At 54.7% G+C, this 21,538-nt stretch overlaps 1 protein-coding gene across 4 annotated transcripts in view; it reads right to left on the reverse strand.

Annotated features, from left to right (window-relative positions):
• Window positions 1–2,019: 2,019 nt before the first annotated feature.
• SEMA7A (semaphorin 7A (JohnMiltonHagen blood group)) overlaps window positions 2,020–21,538 on the reverse strand; it is a 38,040-nt gene continuing 18,521 nt past the window's right edge. For 3 of the 4 annotated variants that reach the window (XM_069797822.1, XM_069797820.1, XM_009920722.2), the window contains 13 exons: window positions 13,407–13,540; window positions 12,429–12,479; window positions 12,025–12,120; window positions 11,526–11,610; window positions 10,863–10,973; window positions 9,400–9,539; window positions 8,862–9,040; window positions 8,594–8,702; window positions 7,689–7,887; window positions 5,864–5,979; window positions 5,079–5,230; window positions 4,459–4,526; window positions 2,020–4,021 (listed from right to left, as the gene is read on the reverse strand). In XM_069797822.1, the coding sequence (XP_069653923.1) occupies window positions 3,672–4,021; window positions 4,459–4,526; window positions 5,079–5,230; window positions 5,864–5,979; window positions 7,689–7,887; window positions 8,594–8,702; window positions 8,862–9,040; window positions 9,400–9,539; window positions 10,863–10,973; window positions 11,526–11,610; window positions 12,025–12,120; window positions 12,429–12,479; window positions 13,407–13,540 (1,790 nt within the window). In that variant the 3' untranslated portion in view covers window positions 2,020–3,671. The remainder of the gene's footprint in view (window positions 4,022–4,458; window positions 4,527–5,078; window positions 5,231–5,863; window positions 5,980–7,688; window positions 7,888–8,593; window positions 8,703–8,861; window positions 9,041–9,399; window positions 9,540–10,862; window positions 10,974–11,525; window positions 11,611–12,024; window positions 12,121–12,428; window positions 12,480–13,406; window positions 13,541–21,538) is intronic. The other variant, XM_009920723.2, reaches the window with a different exon arrangement.

Here is a 21,538-nt window from a genome sequence, read left to right on the forward strand (position 1 = left end):
TGACGCCTTGGCTTTCCCCTCCCCACACATGGTTTTTCCCTCCAGCAGCCCCGAAGCCCTCAATAAACCCTGGTACATGTGTTTGCCCACAACTTTCGGCTTATTGTATTTATAGGAAGCAGCCAGTGGCCAGGGGAAATGCAGCCCAGAATAAAACACAGCCTGAAATGTTCCGCCTTTGCTGCTTTTCTCAGGAAACTTAGCAAAAGGCTCCATCTTTTGACCCAGCTGTCCTCAGGGAGCCGGGACAGGGACCCACTTGCAAAGGCTGGGATGGGGAAGGAGATGCTGCTGCAGCCCCTTTGCAGGTCCATAGGGTCTCTGTGTTACCCAGGGCTGTCCCTGTGCCACTCGGCCCCGTGCTCTCAGCCTGCTTCTTGGGCAAGAAAACAGAGCCCGGGCAGCCAAAATGGTGTTATCGCAGTCCTGCAGCCCGCACAGCCCCAGCCCACCGCTTCCGACCTGCTCCCGGGGGGATTTTCAGCATTCCTTTCGGGCACTGCTCCCAGCCCTCCTGCTCGCCTCTTCCCAGGGCACCACGAAACACTTGTCTGGGGTTTTAGCAAGGGGTTTTAGAGCTTTGGTAATCCAATGCTCGGCAGCAATAGAACTGGAAATGCAAACGTCTCGGCGTCTGTGTACAGTACCGGGGGGATAACGCCTGGGTACTGGGTTTCTCTCCCTTCCCGTCTGGGGCAAGCTCCCCACCTCCTCCCACCACGGAGGGGGGCCTGCCAGAAATCACACTTCTTGTTTTAGCTCCGCTGAAACCCGCCTGCCTTTTGGGCTCATTTCTCCTTTATACCAAGATGCCGCTGCCGCATATGCTGCCAGCACCGGCAGGAAGTTTTCTGCCAAACCCAGTGCTAAGAAAGAAATAAGGCAAGGGAGGCTTTCGCTTTCAGCTGCCAAGCCCGGCGTCCCCCGCCCTCCCCCCCCAAAACCTTGCAGATCAGGGACCTGCAAAACCCTCCTGCAAGTCCTGGGCCCAGACCTCTAGCACATGTCCCAGGGGACAGAGGTGCCCGTCACCGACATCTCCGTCCCCCTGGCTGGTACCCCATCACCTCCGATAACTTTGCAAAAGGAGCTCGTCGGTGCATCACTGCAAACTGTAGCTTGGGGGAGGGCTCCAACCCAACTGCCAATACCTGAATATTTTCTGACGCTACCTGCAGGAACCGGCCCAGCAGCAAGCACTAAGAATAGCACACGGAAAGGCAGCTGGGCACGGGTTTTGATGAAGCCGCAACCCTCTGAAAGCCCTGCAAAAGGGGGCTGAGCACTGCAACAGGTCTGCTAGGCTCGGCAACCGGTTCTGCCTTTGTGCCAAAGTGCTTTGATGGAGGGTTTGAAAGAGAGGTGGGGGTATTGTTATCTCCTGCTTTTGTTGGCACGTTTTAAAAGCTTGAATTCCTCCTATTGCCTGCTTCCCTCCATCCTGAGCCCGGCCTTTTCCCCCCTGCCGGCTGCCAACCATCAGCTCATTTTTCCCCAAAACCAGCAAAAAAAGAGAGCCACGAGTTCCGTGCCACTCCATTTCACAGGCTGTCAGCCAGGCAGCCCGTGCATTCATTCCTAAAAGCCATTCCCGACGTCAAAGCCAAGGATGCGCGGGAGCATCATGATGCCTGCCCCAGCTCCCGGCAGAGTCGCAGGCAGAAGGTGCTGGGACGGCTCCGTGCCCATGAGGACCCGCCGCCGCTATTTATATCCCTCTTTTTCCGCAAATGGTGGGCGGCGATGAGCCGGGTGCTGCTAACTCCCCCCTTGTTTTTTCCAGGGGGAATTTGCCCAGCTTCTCACTCCCGATGGTGCCAGCCTGAAGCGGGAACAGCAAGCCCCAGGCACAAGGGGTGGCCTGGCATTGGGCTGGGGCTGCTGCTGGAGAGGAGAGGCAGGTGAGACATGGAAGAGGGTGCAGGGACCCCTTGGTCATGAGGGAAGATGGACAGGGGAGACCCCGGCCACCGTCACAGCAGCACCCCTCAGCTCCTGGCGAGAAACACGGCACTCGCCTACTCTTTTCCATTCTTTATTTCAACGATCACATTCTCACTTTGGTCACAGCTCTGAAAGGTTTTTTTGGTAGCTGTTGCGGTGTTTGCTCTTCCTCTTCTCTAATTTGAACTCGCTTTCTACAATATTATAAAATTATACAAGTACAGTAATCATCAGTTGATAATAAATAGGTATTTGTTAGTTCACAAAGTTAAAGTGCTTTGAGAAGGGATGTAAGAAGCTCTATCCTAGATTCGGGGGAGGGGGGTATCTTGGAAATGTAGTGCAGTAGGAAGCTCTGGCCCGTTGTCCGTAGTCTGCGGTCATGAGAAGCCCCCTTGCCAAAAAGACCCCTCGGGCACTCCTGAGTGTCTCTGAGCAGGCACAAAGCAGGAGCTGTGCTGCTGCGACAGGTTACTGGAAGCATGAGATACGATGCCCCCTCGGTTACACGGCCCGAGGCTGGGGCGTTTCAGCCGTCGAGAGGGCTGGGAAAGGTTTGGACAAGGTGTGGGATCGCCCCTTGCCCACAGGTGCAGGGACAGCATCCCGTTTTTCACAGTTTAGTCTTGCTCAGAGACCTCAAAGCCCAAGGGAAGCAAACCCCGGTCCTCCCCTGTCCCCTCACTGTGAGGGAGAGGGGCAGATCTGCTCCGGGCGGTGAGGAGAGCCACAGCCCCCGCTGAGCCCGTCGGCATCACCCTGAGATCAGCAGCCTGCTGCCTCTTTCCCTGAGGAAGCCCGGTCCCTCTCCTGGAGGAGAGGTGCTGGGAGCAGGCGGCTGCCTGCTGCCCACAGATAAATGCCCTTAGCTGCCTGCAGAGGATTTGTGCGTTTAAAACTTCTTCCCAGGGCCTCCCGGGTTTGGTTTGGGCTCTGCTTCCATCTTCCCTTCCTGTCCCCTTCAGGCTGTCCTTCCCCACACCCCAAATCTAGTCACCTTCCAAGGCTTTTCCATGCAAAATGCTAACTTTGTGCCTGTCTTTGCTTTGCAGGTTTCCAGTGCTAGTTCCCGATCTCCCTCTCATGTCAAAGCCAGCTGCAAAACAAAAAAAGAAACCAAACCCTAAAACCCTTCCAGAGCCCAATTCTCCAGACCAGGAGGCAACTCAGATGTGACACTGGGAGCGTTCCAGCTGCTTGCCAACCCAAACAGACATTAGCCCCTAGAAACTCGGAGGCATCAAGTCCCCGCTCGGAGCGAAGCACAGATCAACCAGTTCGAAAGGCCAAGGGCTGGCTCCTCCTCTTCATCACATGCACGTTCCCAAAGAGAGGAGTCATTGTGCCCTGAGGATCAGTGCATGCACGTCGGCAGAAGTCCCCTGAACGTCCGCACCCAGGGTAGGCTCAGGTCAACATAACAGCGCGGGCTCGCGGAGAGGCTGACACCGCTCCCTTCACGCTGCTGGGTACAGCGAACGTCCCCCACCCCTTCCCTCCCTGTCCCCAAACCCTGCTCCATCTGGCCCTGCAGTCGCATATTCCTCACCATGACTCCTCCACCAAGGCCAAAGATGGAGGGGTTGCTGCCCAGGACCCCTCTTGGGACAGTCAAATATTAATGTCCAAGGAGTGACTAAGAGAATAGGAATCTCGCCTCAGGAGCAGACAGCAAGTGCAGGAAGAACGGCAGCAGCCAGGATGGTGGGAACACAGCTCTGTCATGTTCAGTGGAAGAGCTCCACCAACACCACCATGAGCAGCAGCTGCAGCCAAGAGCCAAACGTCATGGTGGCCTGGCCCTTCTGGGACATGAACCTGAGCTGGTTGACCAAGTGCTCCTTCACCAGAGCCTGCCTGAAGCCATCCTCCTCCGAGATGCAGACGTAGCGGCCGTAGTGAATGTGGCTCACATTCTGGATGAAGTGGAAGCAGTCCTGCTGGGGGTGGGTGGTGTTGCAGGTCTTGATGAGGCTGTTGTTGTGGTACCAGTTGTAGGTGGCATAGTGGGATTCGATGGGACAGTTGAGGTAGTAGCGGGAGAAAGGGACGACTGTGATGTTCTGAAAGTCATCTACTGGAAGAGATTAAGAAGCGGGGGGTGAAATAGGCACATCCAGCAACCACAGATTCCCCCACAAGTCTAGAAGGAAGAACAGTTGGGTTGATGGGGACATGTTACACAGCCATTTAACAACAATGGCAGGGCCTGACCCACACCTGGTGAAGTCCATGGGACTCTTCTCCCAGGACATCAGCAAACACAGAGTTTAAACCCTCTCACCCAGCTAAGAAACACATTATCTAGCAATTAAGTCCAAGCTGAGACTTGCTTGGTGTCTTGGTTTCAGCACAGTCGTTCCCAGCTCCCCAGCAATGAATTGGAACATCTTGCACAACCCATAGAAAGACCTGAGAATCAGTAACCCTGCCCCAAACAAAGACCTGAGAATCAGTAACCCTGCCTCAAACACCCCCTGGATACATGGCCTACAGCTCAAAACTTTTACATACCTTCCTTAATATCCCCGTTTTGGCACTTTCCTTGCCATGGCTCCAGGTTCAGGTTCTGACGCACCTCCCTAGCAGATGGGAATAAGCATTAACAAAGCATTAACATCATGGAAGCAGCATTTCAGGGCCAGGAAAGGAAACGCCCATAAAAGATGCAGTGGATCAGATAAGGAAGAAAGTTTAAACACCTGTTATTAGCTGGGTAGGGAAAAACACACCCCACACCCCCACTTAGGAGGTTGGTGGGTAACAAATACAAGACCCAGCAACTCACCACTATCAACTGCTTTAAACAGCATCACAACCAGCAGAGCTACACACATTTCTAACAGCAAAAGAGGGGCTGGGTGCTCAAAACCCACTGACCTCTCCCCCTCCAGAGCAGGAGTGCTGCAGGAGGGACGGATCCCTGCAGAGGTGCAGTTTTTGGGGACAGCACAGACGTCCGTGCTGTTACTGCCTGGACAGGATGAGCTCATCTCTCTCTGTGATGGGAAGATGGCCTCAAAACCATGTGTGGCCCTGGCCAGGAAGGGGAATACTGAGGGTCTGGGTATTTCTCACATGAAAGAAGCCAGCTGAAGGTGACGGAGAAACAGCAAGCTGTCTGCACCACATACCGGTTTAGATAAACTGACTGACAACTCCCATTGAACCACCCGCAGTACGGGTCCCTCGCCAGCAAGCAGCTGTCACAGTTGTTGCGATACACCCTGCACATGTCCATGGGTATCTCCACGACTTTATCTGTTGAGCCGATGTACAGCATTGCCTGCAGGAGGGAAGCAGAGGGGCTGATCATCTCAGCACTGTGTCCCAGTGCCACCTTACAAGCGTCTAGCACTTCTCCTGCAGCTTCACTGTGATACTGGGGTGGATTTCACCAGCAGGGCTGGTAGGTCTCCAGGCAATGCAGCCATATGTCCCTATCATGGGAGGGAAAGCAGTCATCCTTCCCCCACCAGCCCTGTGTATAAATAAGTTTGCTCCACCAGTGACAGCGGTGTTGTCAACTCTGGGACAGAGCACTAGCGCTGTCTGACAGCTCATCTGCCAGCAAGGCTGGACAACGAGAGGGAAACTGCAGGGGGAGGAGAACACTGTGCTGGGATTTGGCCCAGGGAGCAAACAGCCTCGTTCTTCCCTTGCCTCTAGAGGAGAGGAGGTGTCCAAAAAGCTCCGTTGCCCACTGACCACACAGAGAGTTACCCAGGACTGGGGACATCAGCTCAGCTGTTAGGATTTAGCAAAGCACGCTGTGGGACCCCCCACAAACCCACCCAGAGGCTACTTCCAGATCCAGGGGCTGTCACTAAACCATCTGTCTCTGCCTTCCCTGCTGCCTGCTTTTAAAGCTACAGCCTGACCCACTGCTTTCCTTTCTACGGAGCAGGAAGAGACCCACCCTCTTGTGGTCCAAGATCATGGACTGGATCGGGTCCTTCTTTGGGAAGACCTGGAGCTCCATGATGTTCTGCACCCCGTCCGGCAGCTCCACGATCTTGTGGATGGATCCCCTGTCTAGAAAGAAAGAGGGGAGAGCCCTGATGAAGCGTGCTGAGAGCAGAAAGGCAAGGCAGAGGGGCTGCCGGCAGAGGTGGGGAAGCCAGGCAGAGAACCAGCTCTGCCTCCAGCCCTCGCTGTGGCACACAATACCCACTCTGCAGAGCCAGGCTGGACTGGATTCCTGAAACCAGCCACCCACAGAAGACAGGACCTTTCTCAGAAGGAGGCTGCTTGCTCTGCTAGGAAATCGTCCCCCAGAGAGTAGCGTTTCCTACAGCACAGCCTTGTCATCCTCCCAGCCAAGAGCCATGAGGAACCCACTTCCCATCACCCTTCCGGACCTAGCTGTGCCTGCTTTGATCAGCTGCGCTGGAACAGCCTCAGCAAGAAAAACCAACTGCTCTTGAGCTCCACTCTGCTTTGATCACTGGCCTGTTCTTGCATAAGCCTCATCTCACTGCTCGCCTGAGGCTGAAACTTGGGTTTGCCTTTCTGTTTTTCTAATTAAACTGACTCCCCTCCCCAGTTAAAAGACTCCAAACTGGTGATTTAAGAAAATGAGTCAGTTTGGTGGAGGGGTAGAAAGGCAGATCCTGAGGGAACAGGGCTCAGGAATCCTCATCCTTTTTACCCTCTTTTACTTCTTGCATGGTTTCCCCTTCCCAAATAGTCACTCCCTTCTCCACCATCAACCAGGTGGAGATGAAAGACGTGACCCCGGGTCAGGCAGGGATTACGACCCCCCAGGTGCTGGCCCTTGCCTCCACCCACCCCAGTGAGTGTGGGCAGCTGCCCTGCCAAGCCCTGCATCTTGGAGTAAGCTCCCTGGCGGGAGTCTGCAAGGCGTTAGCTGCATTTAAGCTAAGGCTTTCGGCAAGATAAGAACAACCTGAGCATGCGTGGGCCCAAATCCAACACAGGCCACCTACTGAGAGCTGTCTGCATTTTTTTAATCACAGATTAGGAAACAAAAACCCCAGAAAGTCCCTCCACAAGTGCCAGTGAACAAATCCCAGCACAGTGCAGAAAAAGGGATGAGCACAGCTGCAGGGAGCAAGCCCGGGGAGGCAGGCAGGCAAGAGAGGGAAGCACTGGGTTAGGAACCTTTGCACCTTCTGGGCAGCGGGTAGCTGCACTGCATGGGAACCCAGGCAGCTGCGTGACCAAGCTTGCCAATCTTTTGCTCTCCATCCCATTTCACTTGCAGCTGAATTGCCTTGGCCCAGCTCCGCAGCATCTCCGGCTGCCCCAGGACCACCAGCAGCTGTGATCAGCTGGCTGTGTCTCCAGCTGGAGGTGCTGGCCTCACAGGAAGTCTGCGCTGCTGCACTAGAGCAAGCAGGGACAGGAGATGACGGAGAGGGTCCCTTTGCAAAGGATTTCTGCTTGACAGTGTAAAGCTCCACCTGGGGAGAGCTGTGCTACCCCTTCCTTGCCCTAAAACACTTGGCCTGAGACCTACCACAGGCTGAAGCAGCCCAACTGGGTAAATCCCACGTGCTGGGATTCTGCTTTCAGCCTGTCTTTGCCTATGCAGCCAAATTGGATGTATTTAGCTGTACTGGGACTTGGCAGCTCTTTTCTGCTTGACAAACATATGCCAAACTGGGAACATAGCCCCTTGCTTCGCTCTGCACTGGGGGTCTCGTCTGCTTCCCTTGGGTTCCCTACCCTCCAGGGGAAAGCAAACTCCAGGGAACTCCAGACAGAATGGTTCCCAGTACCTGTCGCCAGATAAAGCACATTGTAGCGGCGTCCATCACCCGCAGAGACCTCGTGCACCCCAATCTTCTGGTAGCGGTGCTTGTTGTGGAATAAGGGGCTCTTGGTGGGGGAGAGGGGCTCCACCCGGTCCTCCACCTCCGGGTGGCTGTCAGCTATCTTGAAGGTCTCGCTCGGGGTGTGTTGTCCAGAGGAAACGCACTGCAGCAAGAGGGGACAAAAGCCACTGACAGAGTCAGACAGGTCCCTGAGGATGAGGCTCGAGGGCAGGAGAGCAAGGCAGGGCACAGCGTGGATACCTCAGCCCAGAGGGGGATGCCCAGGCACGGTGCACAAGCCTGCCCTGGGAGTAAACACAAGCCCTGGGGCTGCTGTGATTGCGCTCGTGCCAGGCCCCACCAGCGATCTCCCCTGCAGAAGTCACGGTTTAGGAGCCTTATGCCCTGTCACACACACCCTCCCACCCCTGAGGCTTAGGGGAGCCTCCCCCCACCCTGCTGTTTGGTGCCAGGTCAGTGGTGCGCCTGCAACCACAGGCCAGGCTGCAGGTTGGCTCGGTGAACCCCCAGGGTTAGCAAACGCAAGGCAAGACACTGTCCTCCAGCTTCACACGCAAGAGCTCACAAACCTGTTTGCCGAGGCATGCAGAGCCCATCTCCCCTTGCTTTCTATGAAGGTGTTGGACCTTATCCAGCCTCCTTTTGTTTCCAGCAACAAACCTCAGATCCTTCCCGCAGTGCCTACAACCTTCCTCGCTGCCCCAGTGCTCACCTGGCTGCTCAGCGGTGGGACCATCCCCTCACCTGCCCCAGCTACTCTGACAACTGCAGTGGCGGAGCAGGGACCAGCTCTCCTGGCCTCAGGAGGCCTCTCCACTTCATGTGGGCATCTTTTGTCACTCACTCACCTGCCCAGGCTTGATCTCTGGGTTGGGACCATTATAGCCTTTGAGTCTGGACGTCCGAAACACGTTGTCAATGTCCCCAAAGGAATAGACGCAAACAGCAGAGCTTCCCCTGTGGGCGATAAGACAAAGAGAGGGTCAGGGAGACATTGGCCATCACCCCTACAGCTGGACCGTGTTTGCCACCCAAGTGCCTGCCAGAGACACTAAAGGACTGACAGAAAGGCTTTGGCCCAAACAGCCCATCTGCCCGTTTTGCAAAGACTCTCACCAGGTGTTTGTGAAGAGCCCGTAGACTTTGGAGTGTCGCCAGTTACTTGCAGGGACAAAGAAGACATCTTGCAACCAGTTGAAGTTGCCCTTGGTGACTGGGTCAACACAAATCAAGCTGGCCTTCAGGAAAGTGGTCCACTTGGAAGCAGAGAGCGAACTGGTTCCCCCTTTATCTTCCTGGGGGAGAGGGAAAGCAGGGAGTCAGAGTTTGGCAGAGAAGAATACAAAGTGCCTCCCGTCCACCATCTTGGATGGATAACTGGGGGATGCTCCAGAGGTATATTTGTTGCCGGTCACTGCAACAATCATGTACCTCTCCAACATACGAGAGAGACAGAACAGGGCTTTCTCCCCCCTACAGGCAAGATGGGAGCCAGAGGATGGGAAGGCCAAAGGACATGGCCGTACCACACAAGAACTCTGTGGCAGAGGAGAGAATTGAGCCAGAGGGGCCAATAACACTAGGTGAGCTGCCATGTCCATTTGCCACCCCTGTAACACTCTTGCCTCCCCACCATACACTATTCCCATGGTACCTTACACAGCTGGGCCACTCGGGAGATGTTTCTAGGGGCCTCAGGACTCTTATCCGGATTGTCTTCGCGAAAGAAGTAGTAAATCTTGTCTTGGTGAGGCTCTTCGTGCCTTAATGTGGTGGCTTTGACAAACTGAGGGTCTGAAAAGGGAAGCAAGCCATCAGAAAACCTTGGCCTGAACACACATTTCATCTGAAAAGCCACCAGTTGGGACCAAACCAGCATGCCCTGCAGCTAACCGCTCACCCTCAGACAAGAGGAGGAAATGCAAACACCATCTGTGCTCCAGGCAAAGGACAGGTCTGAGCCCATCGTCTATACCTGACTGGTGCGTCATACTAACACACTAACAACCACTTTTCATGTGCCACCTTCCCAGTGGGTTTGCCTTCCTCTCCCTCCTGCGCAACTCCACGCACCCGCTCCCTTGAAGGCCAAGTCCCCAGAGCCCAGTGAAGCCTCAGCTGTTTAGCAGCGAAGGAAACCCATTCTTCCTTCTTTTGCAGGGGAGCTATCATCATACAGGAAGGCTTCCTCGGTGGGAACAAGCTGCACTCTTGTTTGTGTTTGCTGTGGAAAACCCAATGATGCTCTTCCTATTAATACACCACTGCCACAAAGGGCATCCCCAGCAGCGGCAGAGTCCTTCTGAGCATCGTTAGTTGGTGTCCCCATGGCAGGGAGTTCTGTGTAAGTGTGGCTCTGGGTCTATCAGGTTTTCTTGCCGGTGCCTTGGTTGCCCCCCCTCCACTGCCCTGCATGAACAAGTCCTGTTCTGCCCTGGTGTCATTTTGCTTTGATTTTGTCTTTGGCCAGGGGTTCAATAATCTCCCATTCCCTAGTGTCACTGGGGAGGCTTGGGGGAAGGCAATGTAATAAGCTCATGGAAATTGAGGAGGGTCCTTTCTCTCTATTGTCCACCCTGTCCCATGCACTGCCCAACATCTTCATGCCTCAAGACCTCACCCTGGCTGGGGATTTGGAAAGAGTCACTGCCCGGAGTGGAAGTTGTTCTTCCTGTTTCCACCACTGCATGGCAGCTGATGGACACCTTCACACAACCATGTTTTCTTCCAGCATCTGACAGGGAACTTACCACCCATTTCTCTCCATTTCCTCATCTCACCCTGAGCAAGAGGAGCTCACTTGTGAGTTGTTTTGTCCCAGAAGCAAAGAGCTGAAATTCCCCCAGCTGGCAGCAAGAGAGCTGGAGGGAGCCGCTGGGTCCCTCCTCACCGGCATTGCAGGTGGGGACCAGATCAGCCCTCTCCACAGCTCTAGGGGTGACCAAACCCAAACAAGAAGCTCTGGGGCTACACCCCAGCTGGGCAGAGAGGATCTACCCCTCCAAGCTGTGCTGTGTACATATGGCCCACAGTTGTGGACTGATAAAGAGTCCAACTTATCTGCCTGGTGAGACAAAGTGGCAGGTCCCACGCTTTCAGAATCTCCCCCATACTTACTCTGCATCACTGTGTCGCTTGTGTAGAGCTCTCCACCCCCTCTCACTCGACGAAAACGGGGTATCTTGCCGTTCTGCTGGCTCTTCTTGATGGTGGAGTAGATGTCATGACCTATGGGACAGGAAGGTTCATTTGCAGCAGGCTGTTTCCGGAGGGACCAGAAGCATTTGTGAGAAGAAAACAGAGAACCAAGAACTCTCTGGGCACATGGACTCACCGAGATGGTGGATACAGGTCAAGAAACCCAGTCCTCACTACCTAGGATGGAGCAGGCCTGGCAGGACTCCTCCAGTCCTTTTCCTTAAAGAGTGGCAGGGACAGATTCTTGCTCTGCCTCTGGGAAGGATCCTCCTCTGTCCCTCTGCCAGGCCCAGAGCAGTGGAGTTACTGCAGGACTCTCCTGCCCCACTGTCTCCATTGCACTCTACCCTTCCGCACAGAGACTCAACCCTCATACCCTGGATAGGAATAAACTTTATGCCATGCGCTGCCCTAGAAGGATGTGGATTTCGATGAGGCAAAAGCAAGAAGTGCTAAGGCCAGTTGCCAACTAGAATAGAGGGACAAAGCCCTTGGAGCAGCCTCAGGGTGCCCCTTTTTGTTAGAGAGCCCAGCCTTCCTGCACAGCACTATGACTGAAAATATGCGAGCAGCCAGACTTACCATCAACGACAACGAGGGTATTCGAGTCAGGGGTGAAAGGAGCAATACCTCTCCCATCCCATGAAGTGCGCTCCTTTCTCTGCGTCTGGGTAAGGACAGAAATGGTCCCTAAGTGTGATCAGTTCAGGGAAAGCAGGAGAGCCAGGTGCCCACATCTACCCCTGGGGCAGGAGGAAAGCAGCTCTGCTTGGCTGACACAGCCCAAACGAGGGAAGGATGCAGCCCATCGTCAAATAGGCCAGGCAGAGCTCCTGCTGCAGGCAGGAGGTGAGCGGAGAGGGACTATGACAAGTGAGCACAGACGAGGCGTGTGCAGACCTCTGCTCATGCGGGCTGTCCCATGCTGTCACCATAAGCTCCTTGAGGGAGTTGGCATTTGGGCATTTCAGAGCACTCTGAGAAGGAGTGGGGATCAGGGCACTGTTTTACAGATGGAGACAGCACAAAACAAAACAGCAAGTGCTTTGCTCTGGTCCCATCACAGGTGGCCACAGCATACCAAGTTCCAACAGGTGGGAGCGCAGGCACCAGTCCCACACACTAACATCCCGTCTCCATACTTCTCCACTAACGTGAGGTAATTTTTATTGTCCTCCTGCAAGAGAAAGAAGAGGAGCATGAGCAGCTGCAAACGGCAGAGCACAGCCCCACAGCTCCAAGCCCACAGCACTACCAAGCACACTGCTGTATGGCTTCCTAGTTTTTTCATGGGTCTTAAAACCAGAGAAGGAAACTAGTATCATCTCATCTGATCTCCTGCTCCACAGGTACTGGAGGTCTTCACCCAAAGACAGCATGTGAGGAGCATACACAGTTCCTTCCCCAGCAGTCCTTCAACCCAAGTCCTCCAACCCTCACTCATCCAGCTGTTCCACATGCTATTCCATCACAGGTAGGACCTACCAAACTCCCAGGCATCATGCACTGTCCTTCATTTTTCACTGGGAAGTCCTCCTAGGATAAAAAAGAAAGAGATATGCTTTAATTCCTTCACTTTAAAAGCCAGCTGACTTGGGCTCGGCCCCATGCACTACATGCTAGTCACTCTCTTCACAAGAAGCAAAGCAAGCACATTGGCAAGAAGGTCATTGAACACTGCAACGCAGCCCTTTTCCCTGCCTCAGCATTTGAAAACCCTTGGGGAGGCTGGGCTGGATCTCTCAGGACCTCAGGGTGATGGGGAGAAGTGGGGATGCAGGGCCAAAGCAGCAGGCATGACTGGCAGCCAGCCTGGGCTGCTCTCCAAAGGATTTTGGGAAAGGATCTGTCATTGCAGGGAATGGGTGTTCAACAGCGGGTGATGGTGTCTGAGGGCTGGGACACTTGAACCCCGCTGTTCCTGGGACCAAGAAGGGACGTATCTGAGCCCAAACTTCAGCAACTGGCTTATCTGAGAAGGACAAGAAGGGATCATGAGAAAGCCAACTGGAGGGTTTTCCTGCTGTATTTACTCAGTGCCCAGCTGATCCAGAACCTCCTGCTTTTGAGGAAAAGCAGCCTGGGCTCCAACAACAGAAAGAGATGGGAGCTTAGCTTCTCCCCAGTGACATGACTCTGAGCAACCCTTCTCACACTAAAGAAAGGGTCCCTCACTGGAAAAATCCTCCCTCTGGGGCAGCAAAGACCTTAGGAGGATCACAGCCTGGGAAGAACCCACCCACAGCTACTATAGACTTCCCCCTTGCTGCAGCCATTCATCATACTAACATTGCGGCTTCCCAGATGGATGAGGCAGGCTGGGCAGAGTCCAGACCATTCTAGGCCTGACTTTGCTGCTGGCAAAGACACTGAGCAAGGTATCTAGCGTTTGGGCTGAGAGACGAATGCTGGACACTTTCTTTTAGGGCTCTAAAGGTAAACTTGTTAGCAGAGCATCCTTACCGTGTGGTTCTCATAGGTTGCAAAATCATAGTAATAAAGCTTTCCTTCTCCGCCAACATAGATGGCTGAGCTGTTCTGATTATGATAGAAGACTGGGTACTTCTCACTCCTGGGAAATACATACTCTTTTGCACCTAGAAACAGCACAGAGGAGACACTCGTCAGGGGAACTGAAGCAGACTGCAGAGAGTACCCGCAGCCAGCTCAGGCTGATCAACTCCCTTTCAATGTTCTACGTGCCAGTGATGAGAAAAACAAGGACTCGGGGCTAAGGGCCCTCTGGGATGGCTGGCCCAGCGCCAGGCAGCCAGGGAAACGCAGCTCCCAGGCTCAGAGCAGAGCTATTGTCCCCTTGGCCCCAGGGGACAGGGGAGCTGCACAATGGCATGGCCCCGCCTGGCCCCTGCAGGGCTGGTGGTGGTGGAGGAGGAAGGGAAACTTTGCTGCAGGAGCTCTTGTAGGAGAGCAGAAGCTCAAAGTGACTTAGAACTGGCTCTGCAGCAGGCAAGTGAGCGCTGCCATCCCACCTGCTCTAATGGCCGAGTGCCTCCTGCCTCCCAGCTTTGAGATGAAGAGCTCCCTCCCCTCTCTGGCCCTCCTCTGACAACCACTCCAGGCAACTGCCTCATAGATTTAGCTCCCATACCCTCTTGCATTTGACATGCCTGCAGCTTTTTGTGCCCTGCTTTGGGACCTTGCACAAGCTTAATTGGAGCTGTGAGTTCTTATCTGGTTGAACGGGACAGGAGCTGCTGTGCTGCCTTGCAGCTGTGGGTCAACCTCCCCGTGCCCATGGGGTAGATCATCTCCTCCCAGCCACAGCCCAGCATCACACCTCTCCTCACCGGTCTCCAGCTGCATTGTCAGCATCCTCCCTGCAAAGGCCAGGAGGGATGGACAAGGTTTGGAGCCCCCGGGTCAGAGCCCACATGCGACAGGGGAAGGGTGCAAACAAAACCACAACTCATGGGCTGCACGCCCCAGACGTGAACAAGAAGTGAACTGCAAGACCTAGGACCTGTGTCACAACCGGTTGCTGCAGACGGGAAGCTTTCCAGGTCCAGCCGGGAGGAAGAACTGCCCGTCCTCCTCTCTCTCACCTTCTGGCTTTTCCAGCTCCTCTGTCCTAAAAACATCCTCCCTTCGCCTCTGTCTTGCCAGCTGCAGTGCAGGAGGCTGGCCCTGCAGGGCAGCGCAGTTGTGAACCTTATCCCTTGGGGCTTTTGCTGTCCCTCAGTGGGGCCCGCTGGTCCTGCATCCCTCTCCGGGATGGTCCGGCCACATCTGGGCAGCTTTGAGCAGCCATGCCGGGGCCCAGCTCCGCAGCAGGGTGCAATGCACGTGGCACATGTGCACTGCCGTAGGCTACCCTGTCCCCCACCGTCATCTGCAGCAATGACGTGAGAGGGATTGCTCCTCCGAGGGGGAAAAGTCTCCGATCAGGACTGACCTCTGCTTAGCGAGACAGGGCACTCCGTTTTCATCTCTCCCTCTTTTCCCTTTTCCAGAGAAGAGGGGGCCCCTCTCCTGGCAAGTGCTGCTGCTCCCAGCAGACAGACAAAGGCTGCGTCTGCCTCGGGAGCTGGCTGCCTGCACAGACAGGCAATTAATCAGTGGCACGTGTCCCTCTCTATTTATAGGGGCACTTGGCAGGACGGGCAAAGGACAATCTTTGCACAGTCCAGCACTTCCCCTCTGCCCGAAGCAAGCCACGCAGGGGTCCTGCCAACGCTCTGCACAGCCAAAAGTAAAAAATACTTGTTAGAGGTCACTGGGGCTGCTGAATGCCTGCTTGATTTACGGCTTTCCTCTCCACAGCGCTGGTCGTACCTCCTCGTGGTCTCTAATCCCTGTGGGGTTAAACTGCACCCAGCCAGCAAGGGTTTCCCATCCCCGGCTTGGCTAACAGGGGATGTTGCCAGCCACCACCTTGTGACGGGAAACCCCGCCAGACCCACGGGCCACCATTTCACAAGGGCACCTCAGCCACAAAGAGAGAGGGCGAAGGTGTGCCACAGTACAGAAACCATCTGTGCCCTCCAGCCCGCAGCTTCTTGCTAACGCAGCACCTCTGGGCTGCCCTTCTCCTGTACTGCGGGACAGAGGCCATGGGGCTGCCTGGCAGCAGAGGGGGATTCAGCAGACAGGACCCCACAGCCAGGAAAGCCCAGCTGGATAACAGTCCCTGCCCGCTCCCCGTCCCCTCCCTGAGCACGTACTTTGCCTGTTGGAGAAGCTGGCATCGAGTCTCTTCCGAGTGACTATGCAACTCATTTGCCTAAGTAGCCCTACAAGCGGGAAGCCAGCCGGGCACACCAGCTAGCCTGGGCACCCCACCAGCCACAGATTCAGGCTATGCTTGCTGGGGAGGAGAGGACTAATCACCTTTTCACCAGCCCCCTTCCCAGCAGTGCTCAAAATCCCCCTCTTGGCCCAACCTGCAGAGCAGGCAGGCAACAGCCCCCCCACACGGGAGCCCCTAAAGCCCTTCTCCCCCATCCAACTACCACTGCCAGCACAACCCATCACCGACACGCCACAAGCAGGTCTGATCGGACTTAGCAAACTTTGCTCTCGTTTTCAAACCTCCAGCCCAGCCCCTAAACTTGCTGCTAATCTGGGAAAATATACACTTCCCCACCTCACTCTTTTGCACACTTCAGCTCCATGTGATCCCATTACCTTTGGTTTCATTTTGAGTTTTATTTTCACAACACTGCTTCCTTCTTAAGCTCAGCTCTGAGAACTGTGCCAACCTGCAAGGACACACTTCTCTCCAAACAGCCAGAAACAAGCCCAAAACAATAATTTGGTTGGCGCCAACGTATTATTTATCCTACTGCTCCCCAGGGACTGCACTGAATCACTAAGCTGAGAGTAAACAGCTCTGCTAGCCAGGGCCCAGAAGCGTGTTTGCGGCTCCAGCACTGATTTAACTTGAACTGGACGGGAGCCTTTTAAAGGTGTTTCCACGAGCGGGTGCTGGGGTCCCTCTGCCTCTGCATCAGCCCTCCAGCTGACCTGCAAAGCTAGCCTTCAGCCCCTGCTCTGCCTTAAACAGCTCGGCTTAGGCAAATGGTTTGATCCCCTTCGCCTCTGCTTCTCACCTGGCAGGATCACGGGGAGCAACCCTGCACCCCCAGACTGGGGTATAAATGGCATCAAGAACTGGAGATGACAAGGCAGAGGGCATCTAATGGCCCACACTATGGCCCCAAAGAAGGGGACATGCCTCTCCTAGCAAGCCCAAGGCTGCTTTTGACACTGCAAAGAAAGGCTTGCCCCCCTGGAAGGAGGAAGGCATGACCCTGCCACCACCCTCCCTCCAAAATTGAGTCCGGAGCTTCAGAAGACACAGGGCTCATTTCCAGTGCCTCGCTAACCCCGCTGAGTCCCTTTGCCTGGCATTTACTGCAAACCCCACCGTCAGGGCGCAAATCAATGGCACAATTGTCAATTGAAATGCTAACCCCAGTCCAGAGGAATGAATGGGAGAAAGAGCGGCTTTGTGCTTTGCAGGCGAGATGGACAGTACTAGACCAGATTGAAGAAGAAGAATAATATTAAATGGGGAGAAGGAGGGAGCCCGGTGCATTTTGGAAGGATGCCTGCAGCATAAGGTAACAAAGGAGGAGGGAAATGAAGAGGGACACACTCTGGATGAGATGAAGGCAAGGGGACCCATCCTAAACACACAGAGCAACACAGATAACAGAGCAATCCTGCTTCCCACCTTATAGGGTGAAATGGGCCTGCCTCCCTAGACATGGCTTGGGCAAATCCAGATTTAATGACACACTGAAGGGTTCTCTGGCTCCCTTTGGGTCCAGGAGCCCCTTCAAAAAGGCACCAAGAACCTGGGCAGAGCCTGGCCCTCCCCAGCACCACAGCAAGGTTGGGCTCCCAGAGCATCCCAGAGCTTTGTGCAGGGGGGGAGCGTGTTCCTCACCTCCAGAACAGATGTACAACTAGAGAAGCAGCATGGGCGTGCAGCCTCGTTGCAGGCAAACTCAACAACCCAGCTCTCATCCTGGCTGGAGGGCTGACTCAGCTACGGCTGTCCTTCTCCCCTCCACACTCCACCATTCCCCGGTCTGGCAGCTGGCTCCGGCATCCCAGACACTCAGCTTAGTCACTGGCTTGCACAGCTCCCAGCACCGGTAGCGGGTGAGTCTTTGTGTGTCTACAATTCACTGATGCTGGGGGAGGACTACGTCTCCCTAAAATGGAGGTGAATCTGCTCTGGCGCCAGCACTTTTAAAACAAGGAACTGAAATAAAGCTCAGGAAAAATTAAAAGGGAAGGATGAGATAAGAACCTGCTGCTTCTTGGGAGCAGCACTGATGCAGACGAGAGGCAGATCCTTTATCTGCTGCTTATAAGATGCTTGTTAAGTGGGACCCCCTTTAGAATATGAAGAGGGGAAACCAGGCAGGGTATGGGGTTCATCTGCTCCCCAGCACTACCCGCTCCACACCACGGCGTCTGTGCTGCCCTGAGCGGGGGAAGTTCCTTTAGCTAAGCTGCCTGTGTTCTCCCAAAGTCCTGCTGCTGCCATATGATGGGGACACAGGGCTGGGTCACTTGCTAAACGGCAAAACGGGATTTAAACTTGTGCAGCGCTGAAACTCGCCACCACGGCAAACACAGCCAAGTCTCTAGCACCGCCACGCTCCCCGATGCCCAGGCAACCCACCCAGCAGCCCCAGGAACTCTTCTCACTATAACACGTTATAACACTGTCAGTCGTCACCGTCACGCATCCTATCCCCCCCCCGGCATGACGCTGATGACACTGCCACCTGCTCTGCTGCCTGTAGGTCTGACAGTGAGCACACTCCTGCCTGAATCGCGGCACTGGTTGGATCCTTTCCTGGTTCGCTCACTCTCCAAACAATTTGTCATTTCCCAGGTTTTATTTCTTCCTTCTCTTGAATAGACTATGACCTTGATAGTGGCACGTTGCTGCCGCAACCCGACTGCAATTGGCTCCGATGGCAGAAGGAAAAGCTGCCTTCTCGGTGCTGACCCACAGACCAGCAATGCAGGTGGGTCCCCTGGGTCTTGTCCCCTACACCTGTGCCAAAAGCCCTCATCCCCCAGCAATGCAGGCCCAGCTGTGAGTCAGGGCTGACTGTGTGCTCCGGTCTCCTGCACACCACCCTGCTTTTGGGAATATGAGAGCCGTCTTGACTCGATGACATTGATCCCACTTCCACTCCCACTTCCCCAGCACATGCAGGATGCATGACAAGCAGCCCAACATGGGCAGATTGACTGCTTTCCTTTAAGGGCTGGGAATGTGATTTGGGACCACTGCCTTAGTCACCCACTTTGGTGTGAGGACTCTCAGTCCCAGCTCTGACACCACTCTGCAGTTCAGTTTCAGTTTCACTACTCCCCCAGGCGAGACCGGGAGGATGATCCCTGCATTTCCTACCTGCTTGGCCAGATATCAGTCCCAGGAGCCCCACCAGCAGACAGTCCCCTCCAAGAGGAGCATGGGGAGTCAAAGCACCCATCATAGAGGGCTGGAGACACCCCACAGGGCTGCCATGGGTCCCCTCTATCCCTGGGAGAAGGACTGGACCGAACCACACTGCTCCCATCCAAGCGCCATGCGCCGTCTGTCTCCCCAGCTCTGCCACAGATGCCGGCAAGAAGCCAAGCTGTGGGATTTTTTTTTTTTTTTTAGATTATCTATAAATTCCCAAGTTGAGACATTCTGGAAGGAAGAAGTATGCCTACGGGGAGCTGCTGTGCTCACCAAGCAGCTAGGTTTTCTTTCCCCCATGATTTTGCCCGAAGGGAGCAATATGACACAAGGAAACCACAGTCGGCCCAGGGAAGTGCTCCCAGAGCCCCGCTCACCCGCCAGCCATCCCCTCCCAGGGGATGGACACCTTGAGCAGTCTGACAGGCTTCTGGGACCTGGCAGATCCTGCAGAAACAGGGCAGGGAGGGGCAGGGGTTATAGGAACAATTTGTCATGACCCAGGAGGGACATCTAGGAAGGGTTTGCTCTGACCTGCCACAGAGTAATTGAAGGGCTGTAAAACACAAGGTCCCCAACACCACCACCAGCCAACACGCCTCATGGAAAATGATAAGCTTTTGCAGGAGGGGTTTCTGAGAAAGGGGTGAAAAGGCAATACAATGTGGGAAACCACTTCCTTCTCATCACTCACAAAAAAGCCTGGCCCGTCATTCCCTCCTCTCCCTGGCTTATGCCACCAGCACACTGCTGAGGGATTTAGCTGCAGCCCTGGGAGCCGGGATCCTTACAGCCACCACTCAGCGCCGGGGAAGCAGAGGCATAGGCTGAAGGATCATCCCTCAGGGAACATCACTCGGTGTGGGGGGCAGCCCCGCACCGTTTCAGTTCAAGCTATGCTCCAGCATGAGTCATTTCTCAAAGAAAGCAAAATAAAAAGAACAGAACCAATACTACCCCATTCCCTATAGATTTCTATCCTGGGGCCCTAAGAGCTCCCTCCAGAGCCCTCCCAGGGCCAAATATCATCCTTGCCACCCTTTCACTCCCTCCCTGTGCCCTACCTATTCAGCTTGGCACAACGTGGCAGACTGGGAGCATGGCTATGAGCTGGTGCCCATCAGTCCGGTGGCTGGCACGTCTCAGAAGGGGTTTGTGCTGCCTGCCTTCCCTTCCCAGTCTCCCCTCTCCCCTGCCTTCTTTTCAGGATGCTTGCAGGCACCCCCCAAAACTCCTCTGTAGTATCAGTCTGCCACAGGCCAAAAGGCACTGGGGGAGCAGCAGCGGAAACCAAGCAACCACAAAGAGTGCTAAAAATGTCTCTTGCTGAAGCGGGACCAGACGCAGGCATGCATTTCCTGCTCCTTAAAGCTCTCTGTGCTCTCCTAGGGGCCACACAGCTCCCTGCCATGGCGGGACCCTCGCCTCGTGCCCGTGCCCCCCAAGAGAGCCTTACACAGCAGCCACGCTGCTTAAATCTCTCCTCTTCTTGCCCCGAGCACACAGCGCAAGCAGAAAAACCACTGACGAAACACAGGTACACTCATTTCTAGCGCTAACTGCCAAAGTCCAAGAGCAGTCACCGGCTGTGACCAGCAGCTCTACAAAGGGCAGGGTCCAGAAAATGGATCAAAACAAGGCCTGGCACAGGCATCAGTCATCTCCTACGTATTCCATAACCAATGCAGCCTCTCCCAGTAGGGCAGGAAGGGCACTGGCCAGGTAGGGCAGCAACACTGAGGTCAGAGCAGCTGCCTTTGCTTTAGCCAGACACTCCCACAGATGCATCCCAAGAGCATGTGTGTGCCCAGAAAGGATAAAGTAAAATGGTTTCCCAGGAAAGGCAAAGTGCTTTCATCAGTCCAGGGCAGGTAAAAGCCCTGACTGTAATTTTCCCGTGCCCTCCATCCTGTAGGAAATACTGTGGTTTGGTTCCCGAAAGCAGCACAGCTGAGAGTGAGGGCTTGGGCTGCATGCTGCTCTCCTTTTCATTTTCCATTTGTGACCATTGTCCTTCATGTGGAGAACCAGTTAGCCCAGCACTGGGCAGCACGGGCAACCTGCGGAGGCTGGAGAGCATCGGGGGGGATGTGTAGCCCTAAACCGTTGCACAGGCATCCATGCACTTGTGGGAAACCCAGAAGAGGTGTGAAAGCACAGAGGGGAGACGTGCAGCTGGGAAGCCCACATTACTCAAACCCAGACCTGACTGCCTTCCACATTTCACTCCTCTCTCTTATTTTAAACTCGCAGCAAGTCAGAGCAACGGGTTTAATCAGTTTGGTATTTCTCATCCTGTCTCTCCCTGAAGACAGTTTGGAGACAAGCCAAGAAACCTCACACTATCTTCTTACACCCCTCCCCAACTGCTTCCGACTCCCTCTAAGCACCCCTCCAAAGGAAGGAGGAAAGCCATGGACCTGTCGGTAACATCTTCATCCTCTTCGCAATGGGACTTTTTCACCCTTGTCCAAGCTACGTTCCTGGCTGCCACTATACGAAGCTGCTTGCCTTTTCTTTGGCTTCTTCCCCAGCTGCTCCTAAAGACCCTACAATCATGGGGGGCTCGTGCGTCTGCTTTCTGCTGCCCTCAAGAGATCCCTGCCATCAATAGCAAAATGCTCCAGAGTGGAGGAAA

The sequence above is a fragment of the Haliaeetus albicilla genome, chromosome 12, assembly GCF_947461875.1.
Source record: "Haliaeetus albicilla chromosome 12, bHalAlb1.1, whole genome shotgun sequence".
In the NCBI taxonomy this organism is placed as follows: domain Eukaryota; kingdom Metazoa; phylum Chordata; class Aves; order Accipitriformes; family Accipitridae; genus Haliaeetus; species Haliaeetus albicilla.